This window comes from Mirounga angustirostris, unplaced genomic scaffold (assembly GCF_029215605.1).
Source record: "Mirounga angustirostris isolate CCGP_5_RB_7025 unplaced genomic scaffold, mMirAng1.0.hap1 SCAF_3, whole genome shotgun sequence".
Taxonomy (NCBI): domain Eukaryota; kingdom Metazoa; phylum Chordata; class Mammalia; order Carnivora; family Phocidae; genus Mirounga; species Mirounga angustirostris.
In genome coordinates, this window is record NW_026991711.1 from 156,818,299 (window position 1) to 156,837,171 (window position 18,873).

Genomic DNA, 18,873 nt, shown 5'->3' on the forward strand with positions numbered 1-18,873 from the left:
AAAAGAAAACAGAGGCAAACCATAAAACAGACTCTTAACTATAGAGAACAAACTGAGGGTTGCTGGAGAGGTGGTGGGCAGGGGGATGGGTTAGATAGGGGATGGGGATTAAGGAAGGCACTTGTGAGAGCACTGGGTGTTGCATGTACGTGATGAATCACTAAATCCTATACTTCAAAGTAATATTACACAGTATGTCAGTTAGCTAGAATTTAAACAAAAACTTGAAAGAAAAAAATGAGAAGAAAAAAAGCGTTTGAAGTGGCCCAGGAAGTGTGCTGAGAGCAATTACTGACTCAGAGCAACCTGACTGGGTTACAGGTCAAAAAAGGTCAGGGGGTCAGGAGGCAAACACTGAAGAGATTCCCTGAAGAAATTATATATGGAGAAAATGAATTTTTAAAGACTAGACTACCAGCTTCAGTTCAGGGAAGAAAAAAAAAACAGTTAAGAATGTCTAGTTAGTTGAATCAAGCCACTTTTGATACCCCATCATAAAAAAATTTCCCCTGCATAGATTCCTTTGAGTTTATCAATTTCCATTGAGAAATGTAAAGAATCTTTAAGGGTTAATTCTTTTGGCTGTTTGCTACTTAAAATCCTCTTCACAGCCTGTCTAAATCCAAAGACTCACTAGGATGGGACTTGATTGGGGTAGAAACAGGGATTTCATACAGTTGAAGAATTAAGGAATAAAACAGAGGAAAATGAGCTGCTTCATGGGGATCTGGGTTCCTTAGAATACAGAGAAAGGAAGTGCAAAGTTGCAGAGGGTGGGAGAAAAAGGATCTGGAAGAACTGGTGGGAGAATGGCCCCAAGCAAGGCAACCCACTTTGTAGTGTTGACCATTATAGTACATTCCCACAGGTCCAAAGGTATACACAGAGAAAACATACACAAAAAATTGTAACTCAGATTGTCCAGTTGGGTTTCTCTTTCTTTCTCTAGCCATCTCTCTAGATATAACCAGGGTGATTCTCAACCTTAGTAATCACAAACTCAGAAAACGTACCTGGAGGTCCCATAGCACACATGATTTGAATGTCCACTAGTTTAATCATAGAACAATCTTTTAGGTCATACCAATTCCAGTGATCTAACCATTGTCTAAGCAACTCTATGGGAGGCTGAGCCCCATATACTTCCCGAGCGGGCATATTGACATCATCTACAAAGACAACCTGGGAGTAAAAAGAGAAGTGATATTAGAAAATATTATCACCTTAATATATTATCTTATTGTGTCAACAGTGTTGAGGCAAAGAATTAGATTATCTTCTGTACCATACACATGTGAGAAATGATGGTCTCTTTTCAAATCAAGAATAATATCCCCTAGCATCCATGCTTGTAAGGAATAGGGAAAGTCTCGTTACTAACCTTTATAGATTAAGAGTTGAGGAGTTATTCATCCTCTCACCCAATTTATCAATATCCCTCCTCTTTTTCCTTATACAATTTCAATACATTAAAGTAAATGAGAAAGGTAGGATTTTAAAATGATTATAACCTCTGAGTGGTGACAAGTGAGGCTCAGAAGGGTATTTTTGGCAGGAACACAGAAAAGTCAATTGATAGCTGGGTTGTTTAAAGGTCTAGAGGAGCAAGCAGCAAGATTCTGCTGAATAAAAATGTTAATCAGAAAATTAGAAAGGTAGATAATTTCCTAGATGAATATTCTACTTTTTAATTCAAAGGGCAATTGCTTGTTTTTAATGTCAAGTTGTCTAATGCACATGCAAATATGAACACACTTTAAGGAAAACTTAATCAAAATTTGTGATTAAAGGGGCGCCTGGCTAACTTAGTCAGTAGAGCATCCGACTCTTCATCTTGGTGTTGTAAATTCGAGCCCCATGTTGGGTGTAGAGATTACTTAAAAATAAAATTTTAAAAAAATTTTGTGATTAAAAAAAATGTACAAAAAGATGTCAAGTCCTAGTATATCTGGTTTCCTTGTTCTGACTGTAGCAGGGGACATGAAGAGGACCAGTGCTATACCATATGGATAGAAACAGAGAGCAATTACCATTCTCTTGCCCAAAGGAGGACCAAAAACTCCCTTTCTTCTTTTGTCCAATTTTGACATGATAATATTCTGAGTTTGAGCTGCTGTAGTTTGTGCTGAGAAGTTAATTAGTAGAGGCTTGTAGATTTCTTTATTGAGTTGATTTAAAAGAAAATTCTATATAACAGGAAATAATAAAATGAGCCATAGTTGGAATTATGCACTGACATTTCAAAATAAACACTAAGCATCATTGTTGACACACTTGAATTTAAACTTAGAGTGTCATAACAGTTGAAAGAAGAGATGGAATCAATAGAGATAACAGTTACCATACCAGTGACATGTCCCTGTTTGTCCAGGCCCCATGCATGTGGCTTCTCTGATTTCCAAAATCACCATGCAAAGTACACATACCTTCTTAACATGAGGTCATGGGGACTCAGACGCTAAGAAACTTGCTTATGGTCTCAGGGGTGGGGCAAGAATTCAGATTGCCATGTGTCTCTTTCCAGATCAATGTTCATTTTATTATAGCTTATCTTTCCACTTAAATACCAAGTTTTCTATTAGTTAGGAAGCTTAAATAATATAACTGTATTTTCAAAATGGATTTCACTGGAAAGCAGGTGCAATTATAATGATTCTTAATCAAGATGTTGTGTTTTACAAATCATCTTGTAAAAGAACAATGACATAAGAAAATATTTACGTTCTGTTAGGTAGAAAAAAATAAAATAAAATGCAAAGTATTTTCCCCATTTTGTAAAAAGTAATTTTTTTCCCCTGGGCAGGTTTAATGCCTGGGCTGAATTTGGGATGAAGGTACAAATGACAAAAGGCTTTCTTTTTCTCCAACCACTGCCTTTAACAATATCAAGCCTCCATTCCTTGACTCTTGATGATATCTTGGGCAAATCCCTTAGCTTTCTCTATACTTTCAGAAAGATCTTTGTTTTTTGTATGTTTTTCTAATTTAAATTCAGGTTAGTTAACATATAGTGTAGTATTGGTTTCAGGAGTAGAATTTAGTGATTCATCACTTACATATAACACCCAGTGCTCATCACAACAAATGCCTCCTTAATGCCCATCACCCATTTAGACCATCCCCCCACCTACCTCCCCTCCAGCAACCCTCAGTTTGTTGTCTATAGTTAAGAGTCACTTATGGTTTTATGGTTTACCTCCCTCTCTCTCTCTCTCTCTCTTTTTTTTTTTAAGAATTATTTATGTTTTAGAGAGAGAGAGAGAGACCCCACATGAGCTGGGGGAGGAGCAGAGGGAAAGGGAGGGAGGGAAGAAGGGTGGGAGAGATAGAGAGAAGCAGACACCCCACTGGGCGTGAAGCCCCACATGGGGCTTGATCCCAAGACCCAAAATCATGACCTGAGCTGAAATCAAGAGCAGGATGCTTAACCACCTGAACCACCCAGGCACCCCTCCCTCTCTGTTTTTATTTTTCCTTCCCTTCATCTGTTTTGTTTCTTAAGCTCCACAGATGAGTGAAATAACATGATATTTGTCTTTCTCTGACTGACTTATTTTGCTTAGCATAATACACTCTAGTTCCATCCATGTTGTTGCAAATGGCAAGATTTCATTCTTTTTGATGGCTAAGTATATTCCATTGTATATATACACATCTTTATCCATTCATCAGTTGATGGACATTTGGGCTCTTACCATAACTTGGCTATTGTTGATAGTGCTGCTATAAACATTGGGGTGCATGTGCCCCTTTGGATAAATACTAGTAGTGCAATTGCTGGGTCATAGGGTAGTTCTGTTTTTAAATTTTTGAGGACCCTCCCTATGGTTTTGCAGAGTGGCTGCACCCGTTTGCATTCCCACCAACAGTGCAAGAGGATTCCCCTTTCTCCCCATCCTTGCCAACATCTGTATTTTCCTGAGTTGTTAATTTTAGTCATTCTGACTGCTGTGAGGTGGTATCTCATTGTGGTTTTGATTTGTATTTCCCTGATGCCGACTGATGTTGAGCATTTTTCCATGTGTCTGTTGGCCATTTGTAGGTCTTCTTTGGAGAAATGTCTATTCATGTCCTCTGCCCATTTCTTGATTGGATTATTTATTTTTTGGGTGTTGATTTTGATGAGTTCTTCATAGATTCTGGACACTAGCCTTTATCCGATATGTCATTTGCAAATATCTTCTCCCATTCTGTAGACTGCCTTTTAGTTTTGTTGACTGTTTCCTTTGCTGTGCAGAGCTTTTTATCTTGATGAAGTCCCAATAGTTCATTTTTGCTTTTGTTTCCCTAGCCTCTGGAGATACGTCTAGCAAGAAGTTGCTACAGCCAAGGTCAAAGAGGTTGCTGCCTGTGTTCTCCTCAAGGATAGACATTTTAACAATATTTTTTCTTGCAATCCATGAGCATGGGATGTTTTTCCATTTCCTTGTGTTCTCTTCAATTTCTTTCACCATTGTTCTATAGTTTTCAGCATACAGATCTTTTACCTCTTTGGATAGGTTTATTCCTAGGTATCTTATGGTTTTTGGTGCAATTGTTAATGGGACTGATTCCTTTTCTACTGCTTCATTATTGGCGTATAGAAATGCAACAGATTTCTGTACATTGATTTTATATCCTGCCACTTTTGCTGAATTCACGTATTAGTTCTAGCAATGTTTTGGTGGAATCTTTTTGGTTTTCCACATAGAATATCATGTTGTCTGCAAAGAGTGAAAGTTTGACTTCTTCCTTGCCAAACTGGATGCCTTTTTTTTCTTTTTGATGTCTGATTGCTGAAGCCAGGACTTCCAGTCCTATGATGAACAACAGTGGTGAGAGTGGACGTCCTTGTCGTGTTCCTGACCCTAGGGGAAAAGCTTTCACTTTTTCCCCATTAAGAATAATATTCGCGGGACACCTGGGTGGCTCAGTCGGTTAAGAATGATATTCGCTGTGGGTCTTTCCTATAAGGCCTTTATGACATTGAGGTATGTTCCTTCTATCCCTTCTTTATTGAGGGTTTTTATCAAGAAAGGATGTTATATTTTGTCAAATGCTTTTTCTTTCTTTCTTTCTTTCTTTCTTTCTTTCTTTTTTTGCATCTATTGAGAGGATCAGATAGTTCTTGTCCTTTCTTTTATTTATGTGGTATATCACATTGATTGATTTGTGGATATTGAATCACCCTGGCAGCCCAGGAATAAATCCCACTTGATCATGGTAAATAATCCTTGTAATGTACTGTTGGATTCAATTAACTAGTATCTTGTTGAGAATTTTTGCATCCATGTTCATCAGGAATATTGGTAATTCTCTTTTCTGGTGGGGTCTTTTCTGGTTTTGGAATCAAGGTAATGCTGGCCTCACAGAAAGAGTTTAGAAATTTTCTTCCATTTCTGTTTTTAGAACAGCTTCAGAAGATGTATTAATTCTTCTTTAAATGTTTGGTAGAATTCCCCTGGGAAGCTATGGCCTGGGACTCTTATTTGTTGGGAGATTTTTGATTACTTATTCAATTTCTTCACTGGTTATGGGTTTGTTCAAATTTTCTATTTATTTCTGTTTCAGTTTTGGTAGTTTATATGTTTCTAGGAATTTATCCATTTCTTCCAGATTGTCCAATTTGTTGGCATATAATTGCTCATAATATTCTCTTATAATTGTTTGTATTTCTGCATTGTTGGTTTTGATTTCTCCTCTCTCATTTGTGATTTTATTTACTTGGGTCCTTTCTCTTTTCTTTTTATTAAGTCTGGGTGGGGCTTATCAATTTTAATTCTTTAAAAGAACCAGCTCCTAGTTTTGTTGATCTGTTTTGCTGGTTTTTTTTTTTTATTTCTATATCATTTATTTCTGCTCTAAACTTAATTCTTTCCCTCCTCCTGGTTTTAGGCTTTATTTGCTGTTCTTTTTCCAGCTCCTTTAGGTGTAAGGTTAAGTTGTGTATTTGACGTTTTTTCTTCTTGAGGGAGGCCTGTATTGCTATATGCTTCCCTCTTATGACTGCCTTTGCTGTGTTCCAAAGGTTTTAGACAGTTGTGTTTTCATTTTCATTTACTTCCATGTATTTTTTTAGTTCTTCTCTAATTTCCTAGTCATTCTTTAGTAGGATGTTCTTTAACCTCCATGTTTTTCATCTTTCCAAATTTTTTCTTGTGATTGACTTCAAATTTCATAGCATTGTGGTCAGAAAATATGCATGGTATGATCTCAATCTTTTTGTACTGGTTAAGCCTGATTTGTGACATAGTGTGTGATCTATTCTGGAGAATGTTCCATGTGCACTTGAAAAGAATGTGTATTCTGCTGCTTTAGGATGAAATGTTCTGACTATATCTGGTAAGTCCATCTGGTCCAGTGTGTCATTGAAAGCTCTTGTTTCCTTGTTGATCTTCTGCTTAGATGATCTGTCCATTGCTGTGAGTGGGGTGGTAAATTTCCCTACTATTATTGTATTATTATCAATGAATTTCCTTATGCTTGTTATTGATTTATATATTTGGGTGCTCCCAGTTTGGGGGCATAAATATTTACAATTGTTCAATCTTCTTATTGTATAGACCCCTTTATTATGATGTAGTGACCTTCTTCATCTCTTATTACAGACTTTGGTTTAAAATCTAATTTGCTGAAAAACGTATGGCTACTGCAGCTTTCTTCTGATAACCATTAGCATAATAAATGGTTCTCTACCCCCTCACTTTCTTTTTTTTTTTTTAAAGATTTTATTTATTTATTTGATAGAGAGAGAGACAGCGAGAGAGGGAACACAAGCAGGGGGAGTGGGAGAGGGAGAAGCAGGCCTCCCGCTGAGCAGGGAGCCTGATGCGGGGCTCGATCCCAGGACTCTGGGATCATGACACGAGCTGAAGGCAGACGCTTAACGACTGAGCCACCCAGGCGCCCCTCCACCCCCTCACTTTCAATCTGCAGGTGTCTTTGGGTCAAAAATGAGTCTTGTAAGCAGCATATCAATGTGTCTTGTTTTGTTTGTTTGTTTGTTTTTTTAATTCATTCTGATACCCTATGGCTTTTGAATGGAGCATTGAGTCCATTTACATTCAGAGTAATTATTGATAGATACGATTTAGTGCCATTGTATTAGCTGTAAAGTTGCTGTTCCTGTAGATTGTCTCTGTTTCCTTTCTAGTCTTTGTTGTTTTTCGTCTCTTTCCCACTCAAAGGGGCCCCTTTAATATTTCTTGCAGGGCTGGTTTAGTGTTCACGAACTCCTTTAATTTTTGCTTGTCTGGGAAACTCTTTATCTTTCCTTCTATTCTGAATGACAACTTTGCCTGATAAAGTTTTCTTGCCTGCATATTTTTCTCCATAGCATGTTGAATATTTCATACCATCCTCTTCTGGCCTGCCAATTTACTGGGGCCAGGTCTGCTGCTAACCTCATGTGTTTACCCTTGTAGGTTAAGGATGTCTTTTCCCTAGCTACTTTCAGAATTCTCTCTGTATTTTGCAAGTTTTCACTATGATATGTCTTGATGTTGACCTGTTTTTGTTGATTTTGAAGGGAGTTCTTTGTGCCTCTTGGACTTAAATGCCTGTTTCCTTCTCCAGATTAAAGAAGTTTTCAGCTATAATTTGTTCTAATAAACTTTCTACCCCTTTTTCCCACTTTTCTTCTCCTGGGACTCCTACAATATGGATATTCTTGTGCTTTATGGAATCACTGAGTTCCCAAGTCTATATTTGTGATCTAATAGGTTTTTTTCCCCCGTCCTTTCCAGCTTCATTATCTTCTATAATTTTATCTTCTGTATCACCTATTTCTTCCTCTGCTTCTTCCATCCTCACTGTGATTACATATAATCAGGTTTGCATCTCAGTCATAGCATTTTTTATTTCAGCCTCACTGGTTTTTAGATCTCTTATCTCTGTAGCCAGTGTTTCTCTGATGTCTTCTATGCTTCTTTCAAGTCCAGCCAGTATTCTTAAGACTGTTGTTCTAAATTCTTGTTCAGATACATTGCTTATATCTGGTTTGAGCAAATCCCTGGCTCTGATTTCTTCTTCATCTTTCTTTAGGGGAGAATTCCTCCATCTTGTCATTATGTTGAGGTTTCTGTCTTTTGTGTGTTATGAAAGCTTGTTATGTTTCCTGATCCTGAGAGTGAAAATATTAAGAAGGAGTCACACTCTGTCCAGGGCCAGGCATTTCTGAAAGCATTTCTGGTGTATACTGTTTGCACTCTGCCGATGTGTTTTGGCTGCTCTTTCCCAGAGGTCAGTCCTCTGTGGAGTTCTTCCTTGCTTGCAATGGGGACTCTTTGGACCTTTACCTAGGTATGCTTCTTTGATTTGTTAAAATAAACCTGGGGGGGAAAAGCCTCATCTAAAAAAAAGAGAGAGAGAGAAAAGGAAAAGGAACAAAAACAGACTAACAAAAAACTATAAACCTGATTCCAAAGTGGGGAGGGGGGAGAAAGAAGGAAAAAGAAAAAAAGAGAGAAGCCTAATCCAAAAAAACGAGAAAAGGAACAAACCAAGGAATGAGCAAAAACCTATAAGCCTAATTCCAAAGAAAAAAAAAGAAAAAGAAATTTTAAAAAAGTTTAAAAATATTTAAAAAGAAAGCCTTGTCCTAGTTCCACCAGAACTGAAGCTGACATTTTGGAGCACTCAGTGATCAGTAGATTTGGTGTATGTGGGGGCGGGGGGTGGGGGGGTGTGCTGTATTGTTCCTCTGAGAGAGAGGCCTGCTGTGCGGGCTCAGAGCCAGACCTACCCTTGTGAAGATGCAGGGGGGCGGGGTTTGGTGTAAGCGGCTCCAGCCTCCCCTGGAGGCACTGTGGTTCTGTCTAAAGTCCAACTGTACTGGTGGGCAAGGGCGGGGTGGGGAGGGGGGTTGGGGTGTGTGTGGAAGGTAGCGTCACCCCATCCTCTCCTCTCCAGGTAGCTGACCTTGGGGCCACCTCTGTTCAGGAGACACTCACACAAATAATCTCTCCTCCTGTGTCCCAGGCCCTCATCAGATCCCTACGCCCAACCTATCTGTGCCCAGCGCCACAGTTCTCCTCTGTTTTATCTCTGGCGCATGGCTGGAATTCAAAACTTGAAATCTTAAAGGACGGGCAAGGCGCAGACCCGCTCTCCCCTAGGGGAGAGGAGAGCTGAGCCCGGCACCGTTCTGTCTCAGAAAAGCAGTCTCACGGCCACGGTGGTGCCTGGAGTCTATGGTGAAGTACAGTGAAAAGCTGCCACCAGGTTATCTGTCCTCTGCCTGCACCTCTGTCCCATGCTGTTGAACGGCCAATCAGTGGCACCCTTGGAGAGGCAATACCCTCTTCCAAACATACTCCCAGAAGACAAACCTTCCTTCTCTCCCAGTGCGACCCAGGGGATCCCCGCACCATAGTGTCTTGAGCTAACCCTATGCGTTGCTTCCTCTCCCACCCTCTCTCTCTCTCTCCCTGACTTCTCTCCACAAAAAGGGCCCCTTCCCCTCCGTGGCACCACAGCTTTTCTCTCCCCCAATTCATATCTCCAAACTTGACATCGGCTACATTCTCTCCCTCCAATTGTGCAGATTGTTTTCTTAATCCTCAGATCAGTTTCCTAGTTGTTCATAATGATTTGATGTTGATCTAGCTGTGTTTGAGGGACAAGGCAAGCTCAAGGTCCCCCTACTACTCCACCATCATAATGCTTCCCTCCAGAAAGATCGTTTTTTAACCCTGGTCAAACCAACACCTTGATTTAAAAATCTCAGTTTAAACTTCTCCCCTCCCTGCTCTTGGATATTCCCTGATGCATACCGCATTTAAATTATAATAAGGCTGCCATCTCAATCTTTTGTGGAAGATAGTATTCAATAAATGATACCAGGACAACTGTTTAACTATATGCCCAAATAAATTTCAAAAAGATCAGCAGATTAAAATATAAAATCAATAAAGAACTAGACGGGTATGGTCATAAAGTGGGCGAATGTGTGTAAACTGAGAGCCTACAATGAGAGGGACCACTGATGGCTTCTTTGGGCTCCTCTACCTGCTTTCCTGGTCTTCTTCCCACCCCACAGCCAGGTGGGGGACAGAGCTAGACAAAGAGAGGCAAAGTCCTACCTTACTGGCATCACTGTGGTTCTCTCTTAGCTAATGCGGTCTTGCCTGCTGTCATGGAAAGCTTCCAAATGCTTGCTCTCTGAGAGGAGCAGAGCTGCAAGATATTTAGGTATTCTAAAGGGACACCCACACTGTACAGTTCTCTGTCATAAGGGAACTAACGGGGATCCCACACGGTTGTGGGCAGTCATCTAGAATGGAGTCCCAAGAAGGGTGAAGTCCACTTATCTTCCACATTGTCCCGTTGACCCTGGGAAAACTTGCACATTCTTGTCATGACAAATCTGTGGGTGATACTATTGGCTGCAGCCAGCTTTCTGCCTTTAGAAATCTGAAACTAGAGGCAAGAACTGGTCTTTGTTCAATATGATCTTCTAAACCCAAGGGAACTAAGACTGTGTAAAGTTACTTGAGATTTTGGGCATTATCTGTTATAGCAGCTAGCATTTTCTTATCAAACACACAATGGGTATGATTCCAGAAGTCAAAGAAGATCAGTTTTATTACTACATAGTAATCCTCCAAATATTAAATAATTTTGAAAATTAAATATTAATTAAACACCCTTTCCTTTCAAGGGATATGAAATTCTTCATCCTAAATGATCTATTTTAAAAGGTACAATAATTTAAAAAGATACAATAATTTAGTGATATAAAATGGCATATCTTTAGTCAATTTCTAAAATAAATAGAGTTATTCAAAAATTCTCTGTGGCTACAAATCAAAATATTTTAATATTTAAAAAATATGAAATCTTTTTCAGGTAGTTAAAAAATAACATTCTTAGGAATATTATGCACATTTTAACATGTAGATTTCTACAATACTTACAATAATATAAACACTCTTTCCAGTTCCTGTTGGTCCTACAAATATTGAAGGCTTTTGATGGGTGGTCAACAATTCCATTAAAGCAGAGCATTGAACCGTGTCCAGAGTTGGTACAATGATTTCATTAAACATCATATCCTTAGGAATTTGAGGAGTATCTGCCAATTTCTTTACCCATGGTTCCCATTTTCCTATTCCCTGTTTATAACAAACAGCCAAATGGTGAATATTGTTATAAAATACTTTTAAAAGCTCTGTTATCCTGTGCCATTGTAGAAAAGATCAAAGATCAAGACCAAAAACAAAACCAGAAACCACTGATATTTACGTATTTGTTTTTATTCTTTAAAACACTTCACTCTGAGTTTTAAAGTTAAATTTTGTGTTAAATTGAGGAGAAACTAGCCTTTTATATGAATCAAAATGAAGTGGCAATGCTGTGATATTTCTGATTGCTAAAACCACTGATTATGTTAACCCAAAGATCATATATTTTGGCCAAATCTTAGATTCTTTAATGGCACTGAGAAAACTAATCAGTGCACTGAAGAGTAAAGAATTTTATTCAGTAAGTGTTAACCAATATAGAATTTTTTTCCCTAGAACATCAGCTGCATGTTGCTCATACTTTTATAATGGTATGTATAACATAAGCTTATCATTTTAGGTGAGTTTTTTTTAATTGTGGTTAAAAAAAAACTCCTAAAATTTACCTTCGACCATTTTTTAAGCATACAGTTCAGTAGTGTTAACTATATTCACATTGTTGTGCAACAGATATCTAGAATGCCAAGATTTGTTCATGAGAGATTACTATTATGAATTAACATTATACTATATCTTTGTATCCAATTACCTTGTCAACTAAAATTTGTATTTGCTATGCAGGCTTTAGAACAAAAACTTTCAAAAATAGCATGTTAACTCTCTTGCCTTAGAAAAACATCACTGCTCTCTTCATTCTTACAGAATCAGATTTAAGTTCCTCCTCATTCAAAACACATCAGAATTCAGACCCTCCTTCCTTCATGTGTCCCACATTCCAGCCCCACTGATGGACCTACTGTTTCCCAATATGCCCAGGTCCCTGGATCTTCCCACAGGGCACTCTTTTGGCCTAGAGTGTCACATGACAGTCTTCTGAAGAGGTTAAGAACTCACTGAGGGCAGCACAGTGACTTACTCATTTTTGTATCCTCTGGCACGGTGCTATGCATATAGTACAGATTTTTTTTTTTAGGAGGGTGAATTCACATCAAGTTGAAGAACTGTATTGCAAAGAAGTATCTAGAACTTTCTAGAACTGAAGAAGAAACAATGTCCTTCCCATATTCTTGATAATCTTTTGTAACATGGATCTTTTGCCACCATATGGGAAAGGAAAGATTAAGAATCTTTCTGGAGTGAATATTCATTTAGAGATTTTGTGATACTGGGAAAAATCATGTAATATCTCTGAGCCCTAATTTCCCCAGTGGGAAGATTTGCAAAATAATACTATCTTTCCTATTTCACTGAGATATTGGGAAACAAACAGAAATGATGGTGGAAAAGCTTAGTAAACTGCAAGATGCTCTGAAAATGCAGGGTACTGTTAATAATTTGAAATAAAATAAAATTAGCAAAAAATAATAGGATAATATCTTGTGGCTGGCAGCGTAAAGAATCTCTTCTGAGGTGGGCTTGGCAATACATCTCAAGAGCCATTAAAATTTATAAATTGATACAGCAAATTCCTTTTCTAGGAACTTATCTTAAAGAAACAATTAGATATGTACACAATGACTTGTATACAAGAATATTCACCAGGGCGCCTGGGTGGCTCAGTTGGTTAAGCGACTGCCTTCGGCTCAGGTCATGATCCTGGAGTCCCAGGATCGAGTCCCACATCAGGCTCCCTGCTCAGCAGGGAGTATGCTTCTCCCTCTGACCCTCCTCCCTCTCATGCTCTCTGTCTCTCATTCTCTCTCTTGCAAATAAATAAAATCTTAAAAAAAAAGAATATTCACCAAAGCAGAAAAACTAAGAAACAACAAAAACAGATCAATGTCTAAGAGTAGGAAACTGGATAGATTATGGTCCATCCAGATAATAGAGTCTAGGGAGGCTTTAGAAAAGTAAGTTCATTAAAGAAATATTGGTGAGATAGGATTACCCTCTGGGGATACAGTATGATCCAATTTCACTTCAAGCTCCATATTTAAATAGGTATTCCTAAACACCCTCAATACAGTACTCATATGAGCTGTTACACATAAACAAGTAAACAAACACCACCCAGGTTTTATTGTCTAATTCATTTGGGAAGTGTTGAATTGCCACTAACCCAGCTATGTTCCTACAGGACTTCTTAGCACCTGTGATATGCTAACATGTACCATATGAATCCCAAGAGGTATCCTAAAACAGCATGCACCTAGTGCTGGACTAGATATCATACTGTGTACTTATATTTAATGAATCCAATACGCCCATCAGTTGTTATTATTTATCTTATTTTATCAAAGAGAAAAACAAGGTTCAGAAAGATTACTAGTCCAAGGCTATACAGAAAGAAAGTGGCTTTACAAGGATTTAAACCCTGATGTGTCTGACTTCAAAGCCAGAGCACCTTCCTCTACTACCCCATGCTGATTCTTAAGGTAAATAGTGTTGACAAGATGGCCCCAGGGCCTTTATGTGCCATATGTCTCCAAGGGAACTTGCCTGTTCGGTAGTTGTAAATCTTGCTTCAGAGCTCTTACCTCAGTGACAAACTGATAATCATAAATTGTTCCTTTTTCAGGAAATGGGACAGTTAGTGCTTTTGAAGACGTTTGTTCCATGCCACTCAGTAATTTAAATTTATTTCGAGTTAGTTCTGAAATTGGGCCTTCCATTAGTTCTCGAAGAATCTTATCAAATTTCAACCGATCATCATCTTTACAGGAAGCTCCAATGGACCAGATCAATGAAAACAGAAAAATGCCCTGCATTGGAGAGATGAGAAGATGAGTGCATTAAAGAATAACTTTAATGTATTCTTGAAGCTTGAATCAGATTAGATTAATATCTTTGAAAGAAATTTAATAAACTAATATGTTATAGTAGGTTATCTCAGGATTTTATAATAATTAGATTTTAAAAAATCAAATTGCATGTCTTAAAAAATCTTGCTATCGGAAAAGATAATACAATGCAAAGTACACTGTGAAACCTTAGAATGATTAGTCTGGTAAATCACGTGATATTTTAAGTACATGGCAGGACCCTGATATTAAAAAAGCACATTGAGATAACTTTTTATTAAGGCATATTTTCATAAGGAATAATCAATACCCACAATATACTTGCTTTTTAATTTAAATTTTGATAGTGTTTTCTTAAAAGTAGAACAAATTCATATTTGTTTATTTACCTGGTGTAATAACAATCTGAGCATTGATTGCATAACTAGAACTGCCATTCTGCAAGCCTTCTTCTTACCAGGCTTAGGCAAGAAAACAGAGCAGATGACAAGACCCAACACTAAATAAGAAAACCTATTTTCTTCTTCTTTTTTTTTTATTATTATGTTCAGTTAGCCAACATATAGTACATCATTAGCTTTTGATGTAGTATTCAATGATTCATTAGTTGTGTGTAACACCCAGTGTTCATTAAAACATGTGCCCTCCTTAATACCCATCACCCAGCTACCCCATCCCCCCAACCCCCCCTCTCTTCTGTAACCCTCAGTTTGTTTACCAGAGTCTAGAGTCTCTCATGGTTTGTCTCCCTCTCTGATTTTTTCCCATTCAGTTTTCCATCCCTTCCTCTGGTCCTCTGTGTTATTCCTTATGTGGTTTCACTCATATGTGGAATATAAGGAATAGCATGGAGAAAACTTATTTTCTTAATTTAAAATCAAATCCCCCTTTTATTTAAGATTTATTTATTTGAGAGAGAGAGAGTGGGAGGGGAGGGGCAGAGGGAGAGAATCTCAAGCAGACTCCCAGCTGAGCATGGAGCCCCAATGTGGGGCTCGATTCTATGACCTCAACATCATGACCTGAGCTGAAATCTAGACTCAGATGCTTAACTGACTGAGCCACCCAGGCACCCCCTCAAATCCCATTTTTAATGCCAAAACAAACACAATCTTGACTATGCTCTTAAAAATTTTGGGTTCTAGGGCGCCTGGGTGGCTCAGTTGGTTAAGCGACTGCCTTCGGCTCAGGTCATGATCCTGGAGTCCCTGGATCAAGTCCCGCATCGGGCTCCCTGCTCAGCAGGGAACCTGCTTCTCCCTCTGACCTTCCCCCCTCTCAGGTGCCCTCTCTCTCTCGTTCTCTCTGTCTCAAATAAAAAAAAAAATGGGGGGTTCTACTTCAACACTGTTTCCTACTCCTAGATTACTAACAGGCTGTTTCTCTCTGAAAACTGTTTAAAACTAAATTAACAATTAAATTATTTAGAGGGAGAGCAAGATGGCAGAGGAGTAGGAGACCTAAATTTCATCTGGTCCTAGGAATTCAGCTAGATAGTTAATCAAACCATTCAGAACACCTACAAACTCAACAGGAGATCAAAGAAAAGAATAGCAGCAACCCTCTGAACAGAAAAGCGACCACTTTCTGGAAGGTAGGATGTGTGGAGAAGTGAATCTGAGGTGATATTCAAGAAGACAAACCATGGCACGGGGGAGGGAGTCTCCTCAGCCAGCTACTGGCAATCAATAGAGCAGTAGAGCACAAAATTGGAACTTTGAGAAGTCTGCTCCACTGAGGGACATCACTCCAGTGGCTAAGCAAGGGTTGGAACCCTCGCTGGGACAGTGTGGTCTCTGGATCCTCGGGGTCACAGAAAGACCAGGGGTGCCTGAGTGCAGCAGAGCTCCCAGGTATCGGAGCGGGGAAGCCAGCTGCAAAGATGGAGCTGAGGAGTGGGCTCTCAGCTCGGGGTTGCCATAAACCATGATCCACGGCACAGTCGGGCCACTGCTCTTCCAGCAGGGACCCAACAAGTGGCAAACTTTAACACCCCCCTCACTGAAATGGACAGATCACCTAAGCAAAAGATCAACAAGGAAATAAAGACTTTAAATGACACTCTGGACCAAATAGACTTCACAGATATATTCAGAACATTCCATCCCAAAGCAACAGAATACACATTCTTCTCTAGTGCCCATGGAACATTCTCCATAATAGGTCACATCCTGGGTCACAAATCAGGCCTCAACTGGTACCAAAAGACTGGGATCATTCCCTGCCTATTTTCAGACCACAATGCTTTGAAACTAGAACTCAATCAAAAGAGGAAAGTCAGAAAGAACTCAAATACATGGAGGCTAAAGAGCATCCTACTAAAGAATGAATGGGTCAACCAGGAAATTAAAGAAGAATTAAAAAAAAATTCATGGAAACCAATGAAAATGAAAACACAACTGTTCAAAATCTTTGGGATGCAACAAAGGTGGTCCTAAACAGAAAGATCTAGTAATACAAGCCTTTCTCAAGAAACAAGAAAGGTCTCAAATACACAACCTAACCCTACACCTAAAGGAGCTGGAGAAAGAACAGCAAATAAAGCCTAAACCCAGCAGGAGAAGAAAAATAATAAAGATTAGAGCAGAAATCAATGAAATCGAAACCAAAAGAACAGTAGAACAGATCAAAGAAACCAGGAGCTGGTTCTTTGAAAGAATTATAAGATTGATAAACCCCTGGCCAGACTTACCAAAAGGAAAAATGACCCAAAAAAATAAAATCATGAATGAAAGAGAAGAGATTACAACCAACACCAAAGAAATACAAACAATTATAAGAACATATTATGAGCAACTATATGCCAGCAAATTAGATAATCTGGAAGAAATGGATGCATTCCTAGAGATGTATAAACTACCCAAACTGAAACAGGAATAAATAGAAAACCTGAACAAACCCATAACCATCAAGGAAATTGAAGCAGTAATCAAAAATCTCCCAATAAACAAGAGCCCAGGGCCAGATGGCTTCCCAGGGGAATTCTACCAAACATTTAAAGAAGAAATAATACCTATTCTTCTGAAGCTGTTTCAAAGAATAGAAATGGAAGGAAAACTTCCAAACTCATTTTATGAGGCCAGCACTACCTTGATCCCAAAATCAGAGAATTACCCCATCAAAAAGGAGAACTACAGACCAATATCCCTGATGAATATGGATGCAAAAATTCTCACCAAAATATGAGCCAATAGGATCCAACAGTACATTAAAAGGATTATTCACCACGACCAGGTGGGATTTATTCCTGGGCTGCAAGGTTGGTTCAACATCCGCAAATCAATCAATGTGATACAATACATTAATAAAAGAACAAGAACCATATGATCCTCTCAATAGGTGCAGAAAAAGCATTTGACAAAGTACAGCATCATTTCTTGATTAAAACTCTTCAGAGTATAGGGATAGAGGTACATAACTCAGTATCATAAAGCCATCTGTGAAAAACCCACAGTGAATATCCATACTCAATGGGGAAAAACTGAGAGCTTTTCCCCCTAAGGTCAGGAACACGGCAGGGATGTCCACTATCACCACTGCTATTCAACATAGTACTAGAAGCCCTAGTTGTTGTCTCAGCAATCACACAACAAAAAGAAATAAAAGGCATCTGAATCAGCAAAGAAGAAGTCAAACTCTCACTTTTTGCAGATGATATGATACTTTATGTGGAAAACCCAAAAGACTCCACCCCAAAACTGCTAGAGCTCATACAGGAATTCAGTAAAGTGGCAGGATATAAAATCAATGCACAGAAATCAGTTGCATTTCTATACACCAAGAGAGAAGAAAGAGAAATTAAGGAGTTGATCCCATTTACAATTGCACCCAAAACCATAAGATAACTAGGAATAAATCTAACCAAAGAGGCAAAGAATCTGTACTCAGAAAACTATAGAATACTCATGAAAGAAATTGAGGAAGACACAAAGAAATGGAAAAATGTTCCATGCTCATGGATTGGAAGAACAAATATTGTGAAAATGTCTATGCTTCCTAGAGCGGTCTACACATTTAATGCAATCCCTATCAAAATACCATCCACTCTTTTCAAAGAAATGGAACAAATAATCCTAAAATTTGTATGGAACCAGAAAAGACCCTGAATAGCCAGAGGAATGCTGAAAAAGAAAAGCAAAGCTGGTGGCATCACAATTCCGGACTTCAAGCTCTATTACAAAGCTGTCATCATCAAGACAGTATGGTACTGGCACAAAAACAGACACATAAATCAATGGAACAGAATAGAGAACCCAGAAATGGACCCTCAACTCTATGGTCAACTGATCTTCAACAAAACAGGAAAGAATGTCCAATGGAAAAAAGTCCCTTCAACAAATGGTGTTGGGAAAATTGGACAGCCACATGAAGAATGAAACTGGACCATTTCCTTACACCACACACAAAAATGGATTCAAAATGGATGAAAGACCTAAATGTGAGACAGGAATCCATCAAAATCCTTGAGGAGAACACAGGCAGCAACCTCTTCGACCTCAGCTGCAGCAACTTCTTCCTAGAAACATCGCCAAAGGCAAGGGAAGCAAGGGCAAAAATGAACTATTGGGACTTCATCAAGATAAAAAGTTTTTGCACAGCAAAAGAAACAGTCAACAAAACCAAAAGACAACTGACAGAATGGGAGAAGATATTTGCAAATGACATATCAGATAAAGGGCTAGTATCCAAAATCTATAAAGAACTTATCAAACTCAACACCCAAAGAACAAATAATCTAATCAAGAAATGACTAGAAGACATGAACAGACATTTCTGCAAAGAAGACATCCAAATGGCCAACAGACACATGAAAAAGTGCTCAACATCGCTCAGCATCAGGGAAATCCAAATCAAAACCTCAATGAGATACCACCTCACACCAGTCAGAATGGCTAAAATTAACAAGTCAGGAAATGATAGATGTTGGCGGGGATGCGGAGAAAGGGGAACCCTCCTACACTGTTGGTAGG

At 38.7% G+C, this 18,873-nt stretch overlaps 1 protein-coding gene across 1 annotated transcript in view; it reads right to left on the reverse strand.

The window, feature by feature from the left end:
* DNAH7 (dynein axonemal heavy chain 7) overlaps window positions 1–18,873 on the reverse strand; it is a 243,274-nt gene that overhangs the window by 125,326 nt on the left and 99,075 nt on the right. Inside the window, exons 33-36 of the mRNA XM_064585828.1 lie at window positions 13,640–13,864; window positions 10,896–11,093; window positions 2,031–2,186; window positions 1,014–1,182 (exon numbers count right to left, since the gene is read on the reverse strand). Of these exons, the coding sequence (XP_064441898.1) occupies window positions 1,014–1,182; window positions 2,031–2,186; window positions 10,896–11,093; window positions 13,640–13,864 (748 nt within the window). The remainder of the gene's footprint in view (window positions 1–1,013; window positions 1,183–2,030; window positions 2,187–10,895; window positions 11,094–13,639; window positions 13,865–18,873) is intronic.